We start from the raw sequence: 23,789 nt of genomic DNA, 5'->3' as shown, positions 1-23,789 counted from the left end.
CCGCTGTAACCTGAGATTCGTTGGCCTGCCGGAGGGTGTGGAGGGACCTGACCCTGCCGCCTACCTGGAGCGGCTGCTCATCCAGACCTATGGCAGGGAGTCCCTGTCACCCACATTCGTGGTGGAGCGGGTGCTCCGACTGGCGGGTCGCCCGCCGCCCCCGGGGGCCCCACCGCGCACATTTATAGCGAAACTCCTCAACTACCGCGACAGGGACGCCATCTTGCGTTTGGCGAGGCTGAAAGGCAATATTCCCCTGGACAACGGGAGAGTGGCGGTGTTTCCGGACTTCTCGGCAGAGGTGCAGCGACGCCGCAAGGGATTCCTGGAGGCCAAGAAGAGGCTACGGATAAAACACATCAAATATGCCATGATGTACCCTGCTCGTCTCCGGGTGGAAGGTGAGGACCGCGTGCATTTTTTTGAAGATCCTGAGGCGGTCATCTCCTGGTTGGAACGCCTGGAGGCCCGCGCTTAGCGACCGGGAGTCGCCTTCCCGCCTGGTTGATGTTTCCCTATGTTTTGCCCTGGATTGTCTCCTTTTTTGCTGAAGCCCTCTGTTGGAGGTCACCCTTGACCGGATCACCTTCACCATCCTTGCCTACCCCCTCTGTACCAGACCATCCGGACTGTGGACACTCCTGAGCTACGGGACTCCTGGGATACAGAGGGAAGCTGCTATTTTTTCCCTAACTTGGACGGCCTTCCTTTCTTGTTTCATGCTCAACTTCCTTTCACCAGGGGACTCAATTTGTCTCGGGTCCGGCGGAGGACGCCGGGTATCTTGCTGTCTTCTCCACTACCTGGGCTGCGTCCACAGCCCGTCCTGCCGCCCAGCGGTTTTTCGCCCCCTGCACCCAACTGGCTTGGGTGCCTGGTCCCCATGGAGTTACTTTTCCCCCTTTTCTCCCTACTCCTTCACCCTGTTTTCTCGGAGCTGGCGGCCCGCCTCTCTGGGACCTCCCCTGTGGAGCCCGGCGATGCGAATTGCGGGCCCGACTGTTTCCTTCCCTTCAGCACCCAAGTCCATTGGGGACCTTTGTTTTTGTTTTGGGTTTTTCAGGGACTTTATGCCCGCACATGTTGGGGTTATATGCCTAATTTCTCATTACGTTTTCCATTGCTTGATGTACCGAAATGGTGTAGTGTTCCTATTGCTGCTACTTTTATGTCAGTACTGTCAGGTATGTGTCTCCTGGGATTGGTGTGCTGTGTGGGGGGGTTTGGGACCCTGGAGCTACGGTGCCTCGATTTTCTGTATCAGTTTAGATGGCCGCCTTGAAGTTGATGACCTGGAATGTCCGGGGCATCCGCGACAAACTTAAACGTTCAGCCGTGTTTGCCTTCCTTAAAACTCAAAGGGTAGACATCCTTGTCCTTTTGGAGACTCACTTGGACGGCCAGATGCACCTTTCCCTGCGTAGACCCTGGATTGGTTGGTCATACCACTCTGCGTACACTCCAGGGGTGTGGCAATTTTAGTGGCCAAGACGGTGCACTTCCAGCTCCGGGGCTCCCAGACGGACCCACAGGGCAGGTTTATTTTTTTGCGGGTACTGATTTATGGAGAGCCCTTCTTGCTTTTAGCCTTTTATGTCCCTCCCCCTTTCTCTATGACGATCATAGCGGCTGGTCTTACTTACATGTCCCAATTCCCTAACATACCGGCGGCGGCATGCTCCCGTGCGGTGGATGAGCTGCGGAGTGCTGAGGATGCGTATCTGGCGGACCCCTCGCAGGCGAATGCCTCCAGATTGGGGCTTCTGTCGCGGGCGATCTCCCAGATAGAATATGAACGTGCCAGGTCAAAGTTTCTATTTCAAAAGCAGAGGATCTTTGAGCAGGGTGAGCGGGCGGGACGATTGCTTGCCTATCTGGTACACTGTGAGGACAGGCCCCCCGTGGTGATCACCCTGCGCTCCAACTCGGGCACTCCTGTTACTGACTTGGAGGAGGTGACAGAGCGGTTCCGTCTCTTCTTCAGCCAATTGTACTCTTCCAGAGCCCCCGCGGACGATGCAACAATGCATGTGTTCCTGGACACGGTGGAATTCCCCTCGCTGACGGAGGAACAGGTCCTGCTTTTGGAGGCCACCCTCACGGAGGAGGAGGTTGCTGAGGCTATGTCCAGGTTTCCCAGGTCGAAATCCCCGGGTACTGACGGTCTTCCCATAGAATTTTATGCCCACTATTCGGAAATTCTTGTCCCTAAATTGCTACAACTGTTCACTCACATGTTTGAGGAATTCACCCTGCCCCCCACCATGAGGGAGGCTATGATCGTGTAAATCCCTAAACCAGGAAAGGACCCTCAGTGCCCGGAATCTTATCGCCCTATCTCTCTCTTGCAGGTGGACATAAAGATACTTGCTAAGATCCTGTCCATCCGCCTGAACAAGGTGATCTTATCGCTTGTTCACGAGGATCAGGCAGGATTTATGCCTGGTAGGAATACATCCTTTAATCTCCGCAGGCTCTTTATGAACCTCCAGGCCACACATGAGAACTGCGGGGAGAGAGTAGTGGTGACTCTGGACACGGCAAAGGCCTTTGACTCCGTTGAGTGGGGGTTTCTGTGGGAGTGTCTCCGGAGGTTTGGTTTCGGACCCAACTTTATCAAGTGGGTCAGGCTCCTGTTTACTGCCCCGACTGCCAGGGTGTTGGCTAATGGATGGCCCTCCGCGGGGTTTCCACTCACTAGGGGGACCAGGCAGGGGTGCCCACTCTCTCCCCTGCTGTATGCCCTGGTGGCGGAGCCACTGGCTATCGCCATCAGGGCCCACCCGGACATACACGGCCTCCGTGTGGGCCCCCCGCGACGGGACCCCTGCAGCGTGTAGACAGTTTTAAATATCTCGGGGTTCGGGTCACGACACGCCCCGGGACTATATCCGGGACAATATCCAGCCCCTATACCCCCTAATTAAGGCCAAGACTCAGATTTGGTCCAGATTGCCACTGGGTGTAATGGGCAGGGTAAACTTAATCAAAATGGTACTACTGCCAAAGATTTTGTATGTCCTCTGGCACTCCCCGATCTACCTCCCGTTAAAATATTTTAAACAAATGGATTCTCTCCTGAAGACGTTTGTGTGGGGCAACAGCCGGCACAAGCTCTCCTGGCGTAAATTGCAGAACCCCACCAACCTCGGAGGCGTGGCGTTGCCGGACTTTAATTCCTACTACCTAGCCGCCAAATTGTCCCAATTTTTCCACCTCGATAAAATAGACAGAACCCGTTTCCTTTTGCTGCTCTGCCCCCGGGGGTCTCAGGCGACGGGCGACCCCCTATCCGTCATCCTGAGGGGTGGGGGTGGTGCGGTGGTGGGGGGGACACGTCCTCTATGCTCCATCACTACAGCCGTGTTTGGGCGATCGTGATGGCCAAACTAAGTTACCCCCCGCTCCATGCCCTCACGCCCCTATGGCATAACGGGACCCTCCTGGAATTCCATACGGTGCCGGACCCTGAGTTGTGGGGGGGCGAGGGGATATATTATCTCTCCCACATAGTGACGGGATCCACCCTCCGCACCTTTGATGACTTGAGAGTTTCCTGTCAGCTACCGGAGCGCATGCTATTCCGCTACTACCAAATTAGACATGCCTTCCAGGCACAGGTGCAGCCTGACATGCCCCCTTTGGAGTCCCTCCCGGTCCTCGAGATAATTAGGTGCAGTGAGCCTAGCCATTTGATCTCTATCCTGTACTCAGAGCTGCACTCGCCCTCCTCCACCTCTATAGCGTATGCCCTGAAGGCTGGCTGGGAGTCGGAGGTAGGCGACATTGAGGATGAGGACTAGAGCGATGCGCTGGAGACGTGCCAGCAGGTGTCTCCTAAACTTTCTGATAGGCTAACTCAGTTATTCATAGTCCACCGTGCCTACCTTACTCCAGCCAGGCTGGCAAGATACCGACCTAATCTTTCCCAGGACTGCTCTATGTGTCATTCCGCCCTGGGTACGTTCCACCACCTCCTCTGGCTTTGCCCCCAAATTCAGGCCTATTGGTAGCAAGTCGTGACCTTCCTGCATGATACCATGGGCTCCCCACTTCAGCTAGACCCTAGACAATGCTTGTTGGGTATCTACCCAGAGGATGCTATGGATAAGCCTACGAAAGTCTTCCTGCAGCACTCCCTCTTTGTAGCTAGGAAGTTGGTGGCCAGGTAATGGATGAGGGAGAACCCCCCGGGTTTCCCACAATGGTTGAAAGAGGTCAATTCCATTTTGCCATATCATTGTATCATGTATAAAAATCGGGGTTGCCCCACGAAATACAATAAAATCTGGGACAGATGGATTCAGAATCCGGCTACTTGTACCTAGTGGCTCCATTGTTACTGCTATTGCACGCATACCCTTCTACTGGCACCGTCATCGGTACTTCTCCCCCTCTGTGATTGTTATCTACTTGTTTCCCCTCTATGTCAGCAATGTATGCACTGTTTCATTGTACTCATGACTGCACTACTGTTTGTAAAATTTTGTCCTTGTTACACAATAAACTCTCTGCTTTTGGAAAAAAGTGAAGCACAGGGCCTGGCAACAAAAGGGTTAAACCCCATTGAAAATCTGTGAAATAACTTGAAGACTGCAGTCCACAAATGGTCACTATCAAATTTAAATGAACTTGAGCAGTTCTGCAAAAAGAATGGGCAAAGATTGCAAAGTCTAGATGTGCAAAGTTATATAGAGTCATATCCCAACAGACTAAAAGCTGTAATTAAAGCAAAAGGTGGTTAAACAAAATACTGACACAAGAGGGTGATCCTTTTTCCAACTTAGTTAATTCTCTTTTTGAATTTTTGAATTTTTATTTCTGACATGTTGGTGTTATATCTTTCACTTGGATGTTATAAGTTACAGTAAATACAGCTGGATAAAACAAAATCTGTGTATGTCTTCATTCCAGGCTGCTAAGTAGCACAATTTGATTATTTTAAAGTGAGGTGATTCTTTTCTATATCCACTGTAATAATTATTAGTAGGAGTTCCATGAGACTTTAGTGTTACTTCAAGGGTTCCTTCATGTTAAAAAGGTTGAGAAAAGCTGATCTATAAGCACTATGACAGCATTAAATATAAGATAACAAACAAGTAAAATAGTAGGTTGGCAGAAGTACCTTTTGCTCCACGTAACACAAAGCCAAATCCTTCCAATTCTCTCTTCTGTAACCGGGCAACTTTCTCCTGGATGACATAATCACTGCAAAAATGAGCAAAAGAGGTGACTGTACATTCTGCCACTGCTCAAATTAACTGGTTTGGCTGGTAAATAATGTGCATAATCATCCACTTAGATTCAAGCACTATATTTCAAAAACTCTCTGCCAGGCTGAAGTATAGTCTCAAATGTTAACTCAATACATTGATTCCTAAACTCACTTTTTGGTAAAAACCCAGTTTATTCAGCAGTCTGTACCTCTACCATAGATGTATTTAAAATCTGTGGGTAACATACACTAAACAGTTATATAGCCGGTACCAGTGTGGTATGTGCATTTGCATGTAATGCTGATCTTCTAGCTTCAATAATTTTTGGGTCACTAACCCAGAATAGTTGTGTAGATCAGGAGCCCTGACTTTACTTGTGGCATTCTTCTTTCAGGTCAGTATAGAATCAGAGGCAGCTAGGCAATTAGCCTTTTCAGAAGGAGGTCAGCAACCGCAGCCCATGGATTTTTCTCACGACAGGTGTCTTTTAGGTGGCAGGTACTGAATTGTGCTTACAGTTATGTATCAGGTATGTTAATTAGGTCTATAACCACACTAACAAGCACAGAAATTAAAGCACTAGCTCTGTTGCATTTGGTACTCAAGTTGAATTTAACCCAAGGCCATATAGCTGCAAGCAGCAGTGCAAACTAATAATAGCTCTCTTACGGTTATAGTAGTATCCCTCCTTACCATGTTAAAAATCCATTCTGTCCCACATTTACTTCAAATAATAAATCCACCATGACATTAGCAAGGATATGCCCAATAGAGTGTATTCCCTACTGAAGTCTGCACCAATTGCTACAAAGTGCGCCTTATATGCAAAAACTCACATACACACAGCTAAATGCTCTCACATAGATTAAAGGACATGAGTATGACAAATATTACAGGACCTAATCTGTCTTTTGTTTGTTATATTTGGTGTTCTGTAATTGCAGAAAAACACAGATAGTTTAGTTTTCTACTATTAACTACTTATGTACAATATGAAGATGTTACATTCTTCATTGGTTACTTCTATTTACCATACATTTTTTATATATGCATGGGCTGACTAATGGAATCAATATATTACCTGTGGGAAGTGAAAGAATCATATGAGCCAACCGTGTAGTGCCTGAATAGACGCTTTGTCCGATCTTCACGGGTTTCTGAAAGATAGATCAGTGTCTGCTATGTATGAAAAACTCACAGGAGAACTATCTTGTTAAGAAATGATCACGGTGCTATCACATGACAGGTCACTTAAAAGACTTTAGAACCCAACTGAACATTTTTACTTCTTCAGTGCAAGAGTGTATTTGGAACAATAGCAAGTCCAGCATTGACCACAGTCTCCATATTGATTTTTTAGAACACCTACTTAAATCTGGTTATCTGCAATTCTCACATGTATGTTGGCCATCCCTGCTAACAAGCAAATGTGGCATGCAACTGTTAAATTGTGAGGAGCAGATGAGTATCACTAAACTACTGGTAATAAGTAACACATTTCTAGAAATATGGTATTGAAGCCCAACTCTAGCTATAACATCTGGCTTTGTACAGAGTAGAAAAGTGTTAGTGTTTCCACAACAGGAGTTGCAGGAGCAGAAACTGCGGGGACATTTCTCAGAGGGGACAGACACAGCAACAAAAGTGTCATAAAGTTAAAAAACAGGTCTACCGAATTGAGTCACAGCAACAGAACTCAAAACCTATCCCTCCCCCCACTCTAGGGTTAGGGGCAAAGTTGGGATAAAAAAGACTAGGGTTAGGGCCACAGCTAGGGTAGGATAAGACTAGGATTAGTGGGGGAATAATAGCTAAGATAGGATAAGACTAAAGGTATGGTCATAGCTGTGATAGGAAAATCTAGAATTAGGGCTAGAATCATAGCTAGGATAAGATAAACCTATGGGTAGAGTCACAGCTAGGATAGGAAAAGCCTAGGATTAGGACATAGGATAGAATAAGACTAGGGTTAAAGTCATTGTTAGGATGTGATACAGCTAGGGTTAGGGTCATATCTAGGAAAGGGCTAGGGTTAAGGCTTGTGCTTAGGCTAGGGTAAGAACCATAATTAAGTGTAGTTGTAGAGAAAGGGTTCATGGCTCTGGCAAAAATAAGATTTTTGTACATATTGACAAATCTTTTTTCTTGAATTATTTTGTATGACACAGGAGTTTAGGAATTCTAAAACAGAATATTCTGATGCTATCAGGAGGTTTAGACAGTGTCAAACAGAAAGATAAAGTCAGTCCTGTGTAACCCCCCTTTAGTCCTCATGCTTCAGTTTTGTGAGCAAACAGTAAGTATGTAAGGCCAATAAACACAGAGTTGGGACCTGTGTCCTTCTATGGACTTCAGGTAAAAGATTTTCTAATAAGCGCAAAAATCTTATTTTCTTTATCGCCTATTAAAGGAATTAGGAATTTAGGAATTCTGAAATAGATGTCCAAATGAGGGGTAGAACGAGGAGCTATCTGCAATAACCAGAAGAATCACTGGCTGAATCTGAACCAGAAGAAGCAAAGTTTCAAACAGGACAGGGAACTGTTAATGACCCGGGGGAGATCACAGAGGATCAACCAGATGCTCAGACCAGGACAAGAATTGCTGCCAAAGGGAATGACTATTTTGAAAGCCACTGAGTCCTTAGCAGAGACAGTGAACCAATAGCAACCACCAACAAGCAAAATCCTCTACATTTATTTCTTTGTTCTCAATAAAGATGGGACTCAGCGTTCAGTGCGCCCATCCGGATTCTTTCTGATTGTTACTTGCACAGGTGTACGAACTGGGCTGGCACATGCTGTAAGAATGTATATGAGGTGTATATGCCGTGGATATACCTGGGGCATCACCACTCTTTTCTGATTACTGCCATCTACAAGTAATTAGCCTGTGCTAAAGGGGATATTATGATAATTTAAAAGCCTAGGCTGCTTAATAACCAGAAACCAATCCAGTTGGGAGAACAGCCTTACTTGTAGAAGTAGTGGTGAACCTCCATGCCCAAAAACGTTTCATAGGCCTTACCAGATCTCCATTTTCTGGATCTACAATCTTAGCAGGTGTTAGAGAAGAATCTGTGCATATGCACTACATACAAAAAGACAGAAAAGCGTCTCTAAGTGTAATATGATTTAATCAAAGGGCTGACAGGGTTGACAATTGCCAATTCACATGTAAAAGATAAAATCAATGCTCTTCTGTGATAGAACGTCCTCTCTCAGGTAATAAACATCAAGCACGCCATTCCTGGTGCAGAGACCACAGTCAAGACAGAAGGTACAGCCGGCCTGTACTGTGTCGTTCCGGGTTGTAGATGGGCCGTAGAGTGGAGCACATCGCTGAGGAAGCGTGTGGTCTCACTGGACAGCTGAACACAATGCGCGCTCCTGCAGTCCTAACTCCTGTCAATCTATGATCATAGAATGACAGGAGTTAGGACTGCAGGAGCACACATGCTCAGTACAAGCCTCGCGCATGCTCTGAAACGCTACCCTGTCAACCCTTTGATTACAGCATAATACACTTACAGCTGCTTTTCTGTCTTTTTGTATACCGTTTCTGCAGAATTGGCTTACAGGCCTGAGAAGAGCTATTCATTGCCCTAAGTGTTGCCTGCTAAATACTTCAGAGACTATACAGTGGTTTTTATAGTGACTTATCTCCATGGACTATACCACTTTCACTAAGAGTTCCTATTGTTTTACATGTAGTTTCATGGCTCAACCTGAGCGCCTGTGATCTATGTTTTGTGCGTACGCACTGCTGAGGCAAAATAGGCAGAGCGATGGAGCTCCACTGATCTTTCTGCAGATCTCTTGGTATTTGGTAGAGGCATACTATAACTGCCTAGGACATTGCTAATGACAGTTTCAGGAGCCAGTCCAAACAGACAACATCTCTTATAGGGCAGAAAAGTTAGCAGTTCCTTGGACATCTCATTAGCATCCCCCATACATAGCCAAAGTTCCCTTTATAAATGTACTGACATCAGAATCCTATATGGGACTCAAGTTCAGAAACTTGTAATAAACTAACACATACCCCAGTTGTGGAAGGATTCTCCATATATGAAGACCCTATAACAATAGGAATCCCATGTTCCAGATTAGAGGCATTTGATTAATCTGGGGATACAACGAAAACTGTCAGTGTGCCCTTAAGAAGACATGTTGTGCCGCGTGGCAGTCAGCAATGTGAGACAAAGCCTCAAGAATTCACATACTTGGGCAGCTGGAGTTGATGAGGGCTTCAGGAAGCCAGAGGTGACTGCTTCACTGTAAGCAGGCAGAGAAATGAAACAGGACACCTGAAACCCACTTGGTGCTTCAGGAGCAACAGTGGGATGGTGCTTTTTCCAGCCTTAATGACAAGAGAGAGAATTCGGGAACAAATGCACAGCACTCCATCTAGGAAGACAGGGTGAAGATGAAAGCCCTATCAGCAGTGACAATGTGCCGCTGGAGGGATCTGCATTACAGGTAAGTCTGCTATGCATACTTGCACATTATGACATTAACCTGCAGGGGGACCATTTTTTTTATCATTTAGAGAGAGTTTACTACCGCTTTAATGTGCCTCCTGTGTGACAGTGCCCTAAGTTTCATTTAAGTTATGTAGTTAGGAGGCAGACTGAAGACCAGCAGTACGCAATATGCATGTAAACTTAGTAGTAGGCTTTCTGAGGGAAATATTGACAGGTGACAGCAACACACAATGCCAGGCATGCACTGATCATGGAAGGCTTGAAAGGGGTATTCCATTTAATTAAAAATCAGAATCATCCTTTCTAATGGAACTTTTTTTTAAGGACTTTGTCCCCATCCCTCTTCAAATCATAATACACATTAGGCAATATCTGAGTAACAAACACTACTTAAAAAAATGATGTAACCAAATCAAGAAAGAAAATGGATTTGGACTGTAAATTCATTATTATGGTGTACAGTAAAAAATATAGGACCTTTATTTATAGACAATGATTTATGTGCAGCCTAGCTTCAGGTGATTGGAAAATGGCAAAAAACTTGCTAGGGCCACCCTCAAGTGCACGCTCATATAACCCCACCCATTAATTTTTTTATGCAAGCATTAACAATTGATCACTAAAGACAGAAGGGAGGGCCTGTTTTCAGCACTGTACTCCAAGATAATGAATTTACAGGATAATGAATTTACTAAACACAAGTGTTAAAAAAACTGAAAACACTCAGATAAGTTTGAAACACTTTGCAGCTGAAGCTCGCATCAGCAGAGGCCTTAATTCCACCTAGTAAAACATGGAGAACGTATGAACAAAGGACCAGGTGGTGGCCTTGCAAATCTGGATACAGCTCCATTCCTTAAAGACTAAGGCCCTGGAAATAAGTTGTCTGACCCACCTGTAGGCAGGGCAAAAATGGACTCAGTATTGGGAACAGAGACTGTGGCTGCCACCTGGACCGTGACTGTCCTGACAACTTCCGAGCTGAGCAGGGACATTTTTTTGGTATGTTTTGGAGCAGGACAGTGGGAAGGGAGGACAATATCTTCATTATGGTGAAAAGGAGAGACCACATTGGATATGAATTAGGGTTCCTGTCCCTGTGCAATACAGGAAAAAGCTCTTACAAAAAGGTCTGCTAGCTCAGAAACACACCGGTTGTATTGCCACCAAGGTTGACATCTCAAGGTAACAGGGGGGGGGGGGTTAAATTAGGGCATTTATATGAGCAACTCTCTGAGGAAAAGTCTGAGAGTGAAAGGTTTCTGGAAGAAAATTAATATGCCAGAAACTGATCACGTAAACATACTCAAGGCCAAACACTAGTGAAGACCAGATTGAATAAAGCAAAATTTCTAAGTTTTGTATCAATGTAAGTACTCTTGGAGGATTAGAGGTTTAGGTAAGACGTTGCAAGATTGATGCATTGGGGATTGTTTGGCTATACAGATTGAATAAAGGCCAGAATACAAACAATGGACCCCCTTTGGGGGTTTATTTACCAGAGCTAGAGAGTGCAAAATTAGCCACAATTCTTCAGAGAAACCAATCAGCTTTCAGGTATTATTGCTAAAGCCTAATTAAACAAACTGAGGTTAGAAGCTAATTGGTTTCTCTGCAGAATTGTGACTAATTTTGCCGTCTTTAACTTTAGTAAATAAAGGAGGTTTGGAGGTTCTAAATCTGATTTGCGAACAGAGACACTGGGGAGAGAGGAAGTGTAGCCTTAGACATAATGTTAGAGAAATCTTCTTTAATCAGATAGGCAGCATGATGTGCACCTGGGAAGGAGTCATGTCATGATAGGACATTTCTCTGGGACAGAGGAACAGCTGCCACTCTGAGTTTCTTGACTGCCATCAGCAGAATGCATGCTATTCTGTCTTTTTTTCCCAGGTTCCTTGTATCTGTGAGCCGCCAAAGTGAGGGGATCCCTGGTTAGTTAGTCACAGAATAGGAAACAAAATAAATGGGATGTGCATGTCTGAAATGCAGGAGATGCTGTGTCTTTGTAGCAGAAGGCAGCAGGAAGTTCAGCAAACGTGTTGTGTGTGGTTTCAGCAGATATGGCAGGTGGAAATGTGACAACCGGAAAGTATGTCACAATTATGTCATCCTCCTGAGACTCCAGAAACCCGTCCAAAATACAGGGAAACGCTTTCTTACCTTATCCACAATGCTGGGCCGGTTATGGGCCATGGTCGGCATACCCCTTAAAAGTTCTTCAGAGTCTGAGAACAATAGAGGTGGACCAGGGCCCTGGACCTGTATAGTACCCTGCACCTAACTATATATGTCAAACTTCATGCCCAAGTGAGCACCTAACACAGGATCCATGCCTGAAGAAAATATCACAAGCCAGCCCCACCGAGTGGGGTCCAGGCATGTTCTTCAAGGTATAACACCGATAGGTACCAATCCGACAACTGCTCGATAGCCCAGGGCCATAAGCAGTCATGTCTTGATAAAAATATCAGAAGAAAAAAACGAATGGTTAAAAATAAAAAAATAGGAGAAAAACTAGGAAAATTTCTTTGTAGAAATCTGGAAGCTGCCATTGCTATCTGAAAATGCTAGCTGTCTGAAAATGCTAATGTCTGGCTGTCAGTTCTAGGTTTAGTGACATGAAAGATGCATGCAGTACAATAGTTCTGGCCTGATTTTCTGCTTGCTTTTTCAAGGTCACTGGGTCAGATTTTTTTTTAAGTCACTGATTAAGAATGAAAGCCAACAAGCAGCATTTGATATGGAGATCAGAAAGAAATCTGTCATATAAGAAACAAGTCACAGTATGACAGAACAAAACATAGCTATCTGTCTTATTTGTTAACTTCATCATGTTACTGCTAAGTATTCAGCAGCAGAAGATCAACATCTTTAAAACTTTTTAGCAAAAAGAGCTATCTGCCTGGACACACCAGATAAATATAAAAATAGCGATTCCCAGAATTACACTTACTGTACATACAAGTGTATGTAAACTCTAACAATATGATTCTCTTATTTTTTCCTTTTTGGTCCATTACACTTACACTCATACACTTAAAAATATATATTTTTTTATATCTGTTTGATAATTACAAAAATACCTGCCAGAAATGTTGTGCTGTCCCGTGTCTTGTGCCTTCTGTGGTATTATCTCAACAAAATAGAGGACAGGGGGTGTTCTGTACAGGCGGTCCTCGGGTTACAAACAAGATAGGGACTGTAGGTTTGTTCTTAAGTCAAATGTTTTTGTAAGTCGGAACAGGTACAATTTTTAAGTGTAGCCCCAGCCAAAAGAATAATTTTTTAAGTTTTTTGGATAGCATAGGGAAGGGTTAACACCGCTATACCATTTGTTTTGCTGTCTGTACCCCTGTTCGGAAGATTTCACCTCACTTTCTGTCCCTATGACAATTGGATTTTGAAAATTTTGGGTTGTTGTGGAAACAAGGATTAGTGATAAAGCTTCAGTGGAGGCACCTTTTTCCCATGAGAACACTCACAGGAGTAAATTTCCCTTCCTAGGGCTAGATTTCTCCTCCCTGCCTGTTGTCTCCATCTGTTTGTAAGTAGGAGTCATTTGTAAGTCGGATGTTTGTAACCCGGGGACCGCCTGTACTACTAATACACTTCTTGTCATAGGATTACAATGCTGTTTAGTGAGTATTGTCAGCCTAGGACAAGGAGCGTGTTATTGGCAGAATATCTATATAAAAATAAAGGAAAAAAAACTCTAAGAAAAAAGAAAACAAATACAGACACTGTGTACAAGGACAAGCTGCACTACATTACATTTTTGCTTTTGGATTTAAAAACACTTTAAATTAGATTTTGGAAAACAAATGTTGGCTAATTAATACACTGCTGCATGTCTAAGCACACATTTTGAAGATTTAATTTCAAGTGATATGAACTAAACAAAACTATTTAGAAAATTACTAGCAAGTTCTTCTGAACTGCATTTATCAACAGAGGTGAATCAAGCAAACTAAATAACAGGTCCATGTGGACTGATTAATCCTACAGCTAACAATACTCTGAGCTTAATTCACTTTTGTTGGTTCTCATGCTGTTCTTGCAAGCCCAAAGTTACCTAATGTGTTGTACAAGCTATGCTATGATCTAAAACAACTGAAAAGAGGGATTTAGTGTGGGCATTGATTTGTTTACCGTGGATCCTACTTCTTAGATTTTCTTAGCAAATGTTTTTTTTTTTATATTATATTGTATTAAATATTGCAGGAAATTGGATTTAGTCATTAGTGCTTCTACCTGGAATCAGTAGAGCTGTTGGCTTGAATCCTAACCCTGATACTACATGCATGGAGCATTTTTGCCATGTTCTTGCATGGGTTACATCTGGGTAGTCTGATTTCCTCCCACACTCCACAGAAATGCTTGTAAGTTATGTGGCTCCTTTCTAAATTAAAAGGGTGAGTAATTCTTGCGCTGTCCGGTAGATGTGTAAACGTTATAAACCTTCAATGCTGCAGGTACTGTTATTGGTAACCACACAATATAGATAAGTTAAAAGGGGAGGAGTACCACGCTTCAAAGGTGCATAAGTGCTCTAAAGTGTCTTCGTGTAGCTTTAAATATATGTAGTAATATACTTGATGAGTAAAAGCTGCCTAGTGTTATAAAGTGTCTTAGTGTCAAAATACATAAATAAGTAAATATTAAATTGTGTTTGCTGTGAAAAAAAATCATATAAACATTGCCTTAGTAATGGTAAGTGTATAAAATCCCACTTTATAACACTAGGCAGCTTTTAAGCATCAAGTATATTACTACATATATTTAAAGCTACACGAAGACACTTTAGAGCACTTATGCAGCTTTGAAGCGCGGTACTCCTCCCCTTTTAACTCCTTTCTAAATTGACCCTAGTCTGATAATGTATGAATATGAGTCAGGAAGTCCATAGATGATTCTTTTTTTTTTTTTTTTTTTTTTTTTAGAAAAAGCAATGAACGAAAAAAAAAAAAAAAAAAACACCTGATTTCCCCATCCACACATTCGAGGGTGATGGGGGAATCCCTCCCACTGAGCTATTGTGTTCTGATGGTGGGTAGACTTCCCTGCTATCAGAACACACTGATCAGCACTGCCAGCTGATTTGAATGTACAATATAAATGTAAAGCACTGCATAAATTGTCTGTACTATATAAATACCTGTTATAAATATCTAAAAAAATTTGTCATACTGAACATAAAATTGCTCCTGAAAGTAAACGCTGTAAAAAGAACCCTGCCATGTACATCTAAATGTGCACACGATCTTTGCCTGCAAGTCTTTATTAGCTAGTCTCTTACCTTGTCTCGGATCTGGCTGCCTCATTTGCACTTCTTCCACACAATCTGCTGGAAACCAACCACTCCGACCCTTCACCGAACCCTCCCAAAATCCGCCTTCACCGATACTCAGCACTGTAAAAGAGAAACAATTAGTAACTCGCTTCAATATTTTTGTACATATCTTATACAATCTAATGTTAAATGTTCAAACAAGAAACTTGTGGCTAAGTTATTATCATTAGTGCAGTAAAACAAAAAGGAATTGTTCACCAACAATGTGTAAGCAATATATTTCAGAAGGAAAATGTATTACATGACTCATGAATATTGATAGTCTGCCTCAATGCTTTTACTGGTCTCTGAGAACGCCAACAAAACTCTCTTATTAACAGACACAACTCCAAAGATTTGATATTTCCACTAGATGCAGAAAGGAACCTTTTATAAAAAATAAAGTTTTAGAATCTATAGTGGGTATAGAAAAGAATCACCCCCTTTAAAGTGGCAAGGCACAGTCAAAAGATTTCCGGGATAAAATTATGGACAGGCACAAGTCAGGCAGGAGATGGATACAAACACATTTGAAAGGCTTTATCAATGCCTAGAAGCACAGTGAAATCTATTATTAAGAAGTGAAAGGTATTTTGTACAACACAGACCCTCCCTGGATCAGGATGTCGCTCAAAACTGGATGTGGTCAGAGAGGCTACCAAGAGGCCTACAGCAACTCTGAAGAACTTGCAGGAATTTATCAACAAATTCTCCATAAATGTGGATTATATGAGAGGGTTGCAAGAAAAAAAGCCACTCCTCAAAAAAGGCCACATGCAGTCAGGACTGAGCTTTGCCAAAACACACCTTGAAGATTCTGAGGAAACATGGAAAAAGGTGTTATGGTCAGATGAGACTAAAATGGAGTTATCTAGCCTCAACAACAAGCAATATGTGTGGTGGAAACCATACACAGCTCACCATCCAAATAACAAAATTCCTGCAGTCAAGCATGGAGGTGGTAATATTCTTTTATGGGGGTGTTTCTCTGCAGCAGGGACTGAAGCACTTGCCAGGACATAAGGAAAAATGGAGGTGGCCAAATACCATCCAATTCTTGAGGAAAATCTGCTGCTTTCTGCCAGAAAGATGTCAATGGGAAGAAGGTTTACCTTCCAACATGACAATGACCTAAAGCACACAGAAAAAACTGAACTCACTCACTGAAGGAGAAAAAGGTGAATGTCCTTGCATTGCCTACTCAGAGCCCAGACTTAACCTTCTTAGCGGTATTCCCGAGCATGGCTCGGGGTTAAATTTCAGAGCCAAAAGCGGTAACCCCCCGAGCCACAGTCGGGGTACCGCCAGAAGCATCGCTGGATTCTGTAAAAGAGGTTTCTTACCTTGTCACCGGGATCCAGCGATGTATCTCAGCGGTGTGCGGCGGCGGATCTTCCTCCCGATCCTCTCCGTGCCCCGACTTCCGTCTCCTGCGACGTGACGTTCGCAGGGGGGTGGAACCGGCGGCAAATTCAAATGTAAAACACACCAAACACACTGATACCATTCAAAATAAAATAAATTCACATTACATTGCCCCCCAGTGCCCTTTCCTGCAGTTTTACTGTACTTTTTATGTATATATATATATATATATACGTATATATATATATATATATATATATATATATATATATATATATATATACGTATATATATATATATATATATATATATATATACACGTGTGTATATATATATACGTATATATATATATGTATATATATATATAGAGTACATTGGAAATATGTGGAATGACTTGAAGACTGCAATCCACAAACAGTCAACATCAAATTTAACTGAACTTGAGCAGTTCTGCGAAGAAGAGTTGGCAAAGATTGCAAAGTCCAGATGTTTTTCTGACATGTTGGTTTTATATCTTTTACTTGGATGTTACACTGAGCAAATAAAGCTGGATAAAACAAAAATTGTGTCTGTGATTATTTTAAAGGGGGGGTGATTGTTTTCTATACCCACTGTATGTGTGCCATTAAAAAAGTCAGGGCTGGCTGGCAAAAGGCCACCACCAACTGAACACAACAGGGACCAGCAGCAAAGATGATTTGGCACGTGTGGATGACATACATGAGGAGAAATTATGATTAGACAGTGAGTGCAGGTATTCTGGAATTGAAGGGCTTTTTTAATAGTGAGCTGATGAATGTGAGCAATTGAAGGGTTCGAGGCAATAAGGAGGCAGCTCCAGTTTTACCAACTTTTGGCTAACTAAAAAAAAAAAAACAGTGTAAACATTTTTTTTCAGCTTGAGTTTAAAGTCTTTTGCTAACTTTTCATCCATGTTTAACACATGATTCAGCGCCGTTAGCATGCACAAATATCTCTTCTATAAAGAAAAGTGAATTTTTAAATTTTGAAGATGTCTTGTTCCTCCATCCAACAATCTAGACAGATCTGTTGAGGAACATGGGGACTAGTGCTCAGAGCTGCCTCCTTCTGGCACCAATCAAAAGATGTTTTCTGAACAAGGTTATACAACTGAAAAAAAAAAAAAAAAAATTGAGCTGCCTATTTTTTGTTGCCAACCCTTCAATTGCTAGCACTCATAAGGTCAGTCTTCAAAAACATTAGAATATTGTTTTCAGCAGCCTGAAAAAAATGTAATAATGGCAATGAAAAAAAAAATTTATGGCATAAAAAAATTATAGTAAAAATAAAGTTGTAGTTACGTTGGAAATACACAGATCATGTTTATTACGTTTTTTTTTTTTTTTTTTTTAATAAAAAATCAAGAACAAAAATGCTGCTTGTATTTAACACACCTTGGTATGTACACAACATGTTAGAAAAGTTTAGCAAACACATTTCAACATTAGTACACTACAAAAGGTGGAGAAACTGTGACTACATTTTTAGTCACTGTATGTATTGATCTAGTCTACAGTCTAAGTAGCATTTTCAAGAAAAAGCACAAAACACAACTGCAGATAGTTGCATGCCTTACTTTACAGGGAACATGAACTCTCTATTGATACGGGGTCACTTTTTACAAATAATTCTGTTTGCCCCCTGACAATTAAACTCCCTTCATAATATTTCCATGAGAATATGTCTTATTTCAAAAAATGCTTGAAAAAAAATAATTCATTGTGTTGCCTGCAGGAGTAAAAGGTGACTTTTACTTTATCTGATGTTTTGTTATCAACATCAACTGTTCTTACTTTTAGTACTTAGATAAATAATATCCTAACGAAACATCCTAAATTATGTGTGGCTTGAAATATATAGGGGGAACCTACTACAAACACAGAGTATATCATTTTTGCTGATACCCACATTGAAACATTAAAACATTTTTAAAGTAAAGTGCAACTTCATAGAAGTCAAACATGGTGCTATGCATTTACCAAGGTACATGTGTTACATGGCTGTTAAAAGTTCATTGAGTAATTCTAGGATGAAATTTCGCTTAAACTTATCACACACTTGGACAATTCAAACTAAGCATCTAATAAAAAAAAAAAAAAAAAAAAAAAGATCAGCAGAGGTTAACATTTCAAATCAATCATTAAATCCAGATATATAGGCAGCCGTCTCTGCATACGCTTTTCCTGTAAAAGTTGAGCTTTACCCTGCTCCACCCCAGCTCTTGAGTCTTCTTTTTGCTCAATGAGTCTATCCAAATTGACCTTGGTCCCACCTATTCTATTCTCCAGAAAAACGTATCGGTCATCCCAAGGTGAACATTTAAAGGAAAGGTTTAGATTTAAACCAGCGATCCCCAACCTTTCTGGCTCCAGGAACCGGTTTTGTGGCAGCCAATCTTTCCAGGGAGTGGGCATCACAACTAACCTTTACAGCGCAGTTTAACCTTTATATCAGTGGACACGGGCCCCTTTACATCACAGTTCCTTTTACATTACAGTGCCCCCTTTACAGTTCAGTCTCCTTTACATTAATGTAAAGGGGCACTGTAATGATTGCAGCATCCCTTCACAGTTCAGTCTCCTTTTTATAACTGTGCACCTTCACATTACAGCACCTCTAGCAATCACAGCCCCTCCATCACAGTGTCCCTTGCAGTCATGCCCAACTTATCATGTTAACAACTGGAGGATTGCTAATATGAAAAGGGTCCCGCTCTCCAGATTTCTAGCTCCTCCCGCCCCCTGCCCTGCTGATAGGATGACATCATCAGCAGGACAGGAGACCCGGGAGAGAACACAGGCTAAGGGACACAGCCGCACAGAAGGAGGTGAGTGGTGACTGTGGGCCGTGATAGTCCTGTCCAGACTGGGGTCGCTGCTCACCTCGTGCTGTGCTGCCCGGTTGTCAACAGGCCATTGACTTGTTCCGTTCTGCGGCCCAGGTGTTGGGGACCCTTAATTTAAACTTCAGCTTCCTAGATATCTGTATCTACTCACTGAATTATCTTGTAGTTTTTCACTAAAGGAAAACCCTAGTTATGCATGTTATTCATTGAACACTCTATTTGAATTGCCCAGGTTGGTGATAAGTTTACTTAAAGCACCGACTAAGCATTACATAGGCAAACAATAAAGGTGCTGCTGTAACATGTAACTGTAATAAATATTGACTGAACAATAGAAGGTGAACTATTTATTTACAGTATATAATCAGAGTTAGGGAGGAGGTCAAGGAGAAAGAAAAGAAAGCTAACAGAACAAGTCAGAGTACAGGAAAATATTTGATGATTTCTGAGAGTGATGGATGGAAACGGGACTACAAGAATCTACCTACAGAAATCTAAAACTCACTATCACTTAAAGCCTTGTAGCACTAGTTCCCTGGGTCAAGGTTTACCAATGATAGCTCACTCTACACAGTACAAAACACATTTACATTTTATAAAAAAATCATGAATTAGAAATTACATTTGGATTTTCTGGATTTCATTGTTTGATGTATTGAGGTTAAAAAGGTGCTGATTAAAACAAACTTTACAATAAAATTCAAGGTCCGCCTATGCTGCATGGGAACCTTCCCCTAGTAAAACAAATGGCTATAGTAATTCCAAAAATGTACCTGTAAAGAAAAGCTAGGATTTTATACTTACCTTATCCAGATCTTACACTCATGACATCACACTCCTTCCCGCAAGATCCTGAGGAATACAGAGTAGTCCAATCCTCTAGAGAAGATGATCTTGCAATGGACTGAAGTGTCTTCTCATGGATTTGACATGCTCTGCATTACCCAAGAATCTTCTTGTAAAGACAATGACATTATGCTCAGTGGTGCAGAAGATTGGGCAACTTAAAAATAAAAAAAGCCATGCAAACATTGCATGTTATTTTTTTTTTTTTATACAGTAGTGTCCGGCCTCAGATTTATGGTACCTGCAGCTCTCAACACAAAGCAGTGGTATCTACACCTGAATATCTTTACCTGGATCTTTCTGTTTTCCCTATGCAGAGTCATGAAACCACATTAAATGATACCTGCTGTAGTTTGGGACATCAAATAAATCATTAACTTGCTCCTCTACTGGCAAAAATTGGTTTATATAACCCAACAATCAAACCACTTTTCTTCAAAGCCCTCAAGAAACAAATGGTATGAATATACCTATATGGACAAATATTTGATTTTCTAAATTAGTGACAATGAAAAGTACAGAGACTTCACAACATTAAATCCTATTAATATAAATTTAGATGACTTCAACCTCTACTAACAACATTGCACAAAACACAAGACTAACTTGTCAGCGTTCTTTCTGGAGACAAAACCAAGTATGCCCTGCCCTCACTTCAGCAGACATTCCATGCATAGGATGAGGTGGAATAATAATTTACTTTTATTTACTTAAACTTAATTTACTTAATAATTTACTTTTAGCACAGTTAATTGTCTTTGCTCTTCTCCTGCTCTCTCAATTCTTCTTTTTACATTCTTTGCCTATTTCTGCTTCCTTTACTATCTTGCAATCTGTATCATGTAATAGATATGAAATGCCACTTATGTTTATTTATATTTAATACCAGTACTAATTATTTTATATACAGTATAACATGTATGAATGACTAATTATAGAGTGTATCACAGTATTATTTATTAATGTATACACTTGGTATAATAATTTCTTTAATTATTCTAAGGTTTGTTTTGGATGAGGTAAAACATTTTGCAATCGCCTAAATATGGGGTTTACCCCTTCATGCCAACAGTACGCAGATATGCGGCCTCACTAGACTGGGCTTTTTCCATGGGGCCCCATAACTGTGTGTCTGTCTTTGTGCTGGGAGCGCACCACAAAGCGCTCTCCCAGCACAGAGACTGGGGTCTCAGTGGCAACTCCCGGTTCTGGGTCACCTGATAGCTGTGATAGCCTCTATATGATCAGTCTCTGTGAAGCCGGCCCCTGTGTTTTTCTCTCTGTGAATGGAGGGGAAAGACGCATTGTATCACTCTCTCTCCTTGCAGATAGAGAAAAAAAACAAGAGTGTGTAAAACAAAAATAAAATAAATAATAATAATAATAAATAAAATAAAAAATAAATAAAAATAGCTTGATTAAGGTTTAATCTAGGTCAGTGCCAGGGTTAGTGTTTGGGTCAAGTAAGGGAAAAAGGTCAAGATCATGGTCAAAGGTCATGGTCAGTATATTTTGGGCAGGATTTTTTAAATTAGTATCAGTGCAAGTTAGAGTCAGTGTGTTTTAGGTAGGATTAAAAAAAAAAATAAAAAATCAAAACATGCACAATGGTTTCACATACACATATTTGGTTAACCTGCGATCGTCCTGAGCAGGAGAATTTATTTTGGGTTGTTCTTTGTTGGAAAGTTATGGTAGTAACAAGAAATATACAGCTTAATTTAAAAAAATATATCTAATTTTTTAACTATTTTGGGCCAGTTTTCCCATGATAAAAAAAAAAAAAAAAAAAACAGGAGATATTCATTACCATTTGCCACCATGTGAAAGCCCAATTCGTCCAGAAAAAAATAGGTATCACCCACCTGGATGCACAAAGTAGTTGTGATATGTACAGTTTTACTAACACATGTCCAAATTGCAAAATTGTGCTCAGGCATTAACATTTTACCCTTAGGCTCCTTTCCTACAGGCCTTCCGCTCGGTGGACTGTGCTTTGCTTAGCAGGGGATCGATCTGCCAATCCCCACTAAGCAGGCGAATGACAGGTCAATCTCTGCTCACTGTACTGAGACAGACCTGTCAGAGTCCCACTCTCCTCTATGGGGAGATCGGATGAAAACTGACTGACTGTCTATTTTCATCTGATCCTATCCGATCCTCCAGATGGATGGAAAATAGGGTCACCATCCGTCTGGATTTCATAGACAGGATCAGATCAGATAGTAGCGGGTGTCAGCGGACTTGTCACCGCTGACATCCGCTGCCCTATAGGGGAGCATGGAGCGTTCGATCAGGTCAGCCTGTAAAAACAGACAGGCAGACCTGATTGGAAAGCCCGTGAGAAAGGGGCCTTAGGAATGAAGGAGTTAATTTATAACAAATACTTTTTCAATTTTGTCAAAAGTACTGAGAACTTCTGTAAAAATGTTCATACGCAACATTCATTTGAAAATCTACCAGTGCATGCTCCGCTTTACGAGCATAATCATTTTTTTTTGAGAAACATATATTGTTAGTTTAGTTGTTTAATAAAATATGTGGTTAGCTAAATATGATTCTGTATCTGAATCTGTTTCGGATATCTGTATATTCAACTGCAATATTGCAATCTATTATCTCTTACGAACAATTTAAGTGGCTAAGTGGTTAGTCTGTACTGTGCTGCAGATTGAATGTAATGCCTGTCTTTTGGTGGCTCCTGCTTCCTCCCAGACACCAAACCACACTAGCAGGTTGACTGCATGGTCACAAAAAAAATAAAAATATCCAAAGATTATTTGAATCGCCACCAATTTTAGAAAATGTGACTGACATTTCATTCTTTTTTCAAGAATAACACAAGTAAAAGGCTACATTTAATTTCTAAGAATATTTTGTTCCTAACTGTAAATAAACTGCCTCAGCAATTATCCAAATAATTGACGTAAACAGTCAAATTATTCTGTCAGCTCTACTTTTCCACTCTAATAGCTATAATCTTGGAAATCCTATTTTGGAGTCTCGCTATCCATGTTGTCCAGCAGTCATCAACATGACAGTCAGAGGGGAAATTCTTTTGACAACCTTTCACGCCACCTAAATGCCATAACATGAGAATCTTCAGCAAAACGTACCTGAAGGCAAAAATGCTTACTTCCCTGCATATGTTTTCTGGGGAGACTTGTAAGTGGCCTGGTGCTGTAAATCATTGCCGAAATTGAAATCATGATATTAAAAAAAAGAGAATGTTTCTACTGTGAAGTGGCAATAGTGCTGATCTGAAAGGAAGTGACAGTACAACTGGTAAAGCCTTCTATTCTTTTTTCATAACGATCTTGTATCTGTCCCCCCTGACCCCTAACTATGGAATGTGAAAATGTGCAGAAACCTGTGTTAAGAAATTAGATTTAGTCTCAAGTGATCAAATGTATTCACTGATCAGTGTGCACAGGTCACATAAATATATTGTGACAGGAAGTCAGGTAAATCTATGGGTGTTGTCACAGACGGGAGATACATTTCTGCTTGGTTTAGACAATTCACCAATTACTATCAGGTGTCGGCTGCAGAGGTAGGCAGGAAGTTGTACGGAAGTTGAAAAAACTTTCAGCTGTTCAGAATGAGGCAATTAAGGCCTCTATAATTTGTCCAAAGGAAGTCTATTGATTGCTGCCTCCTGAGGCTGTGGGAGCTGGG

The 23,789-nt window shown here is 41.7% G+C and overlaps 1 protein-coding gene across 5 annotated transcripts in view; it reads right to left on the bottom strand.

The window, feature by feature from the left end:
- Positions 1 to 23,789, bottom strand: part of SHANK3 (SH3 and multiple ankyrin repeat domains 3) — a 669,097-nt gene that overhangs the window by 117,120 nt on the left and 528,188 nt on the right. For all 5 annotated transcript variants that reach the window (XM_082255276.1, XM_082255279.1, XM_082255275.1 and 2 more), the window contains exons 14-16: positions 15,002 to 15,115; positions 6,298 to 6,373; positions 5,126 to 5,208 (exon numbers count right to left, since the gene is read on the bottom strand). In XM_082255276.1, coding sequence (XP_082111402.1) covers positions 5,126 to 5,208; positions 6,298 to 6,373; positions 15,002 to 15,115 — 273 coding nt within the window. The remainder of the gene's footprint in view (positions 1 to 5,125; positions 5,209 to 6,297; positions 6,374 to 15,001; positions 15,116 to 23,789) is intronic.

Source organism: Pelophylax lessonae, assembly GCF_965119305.1.
Source record: "Pelophylax lessonae genome assembly, chromosome: 4".
NCBI classification, from domain to species: Eukaryota; Metazoa; Chordata; class Amphibia; order Anura; family Ranidae; genus Pelophylax; species Pelophylax lessonae.
This window is presented reverse-complemented; position numbering and strand designations above follow the sequence as displayed.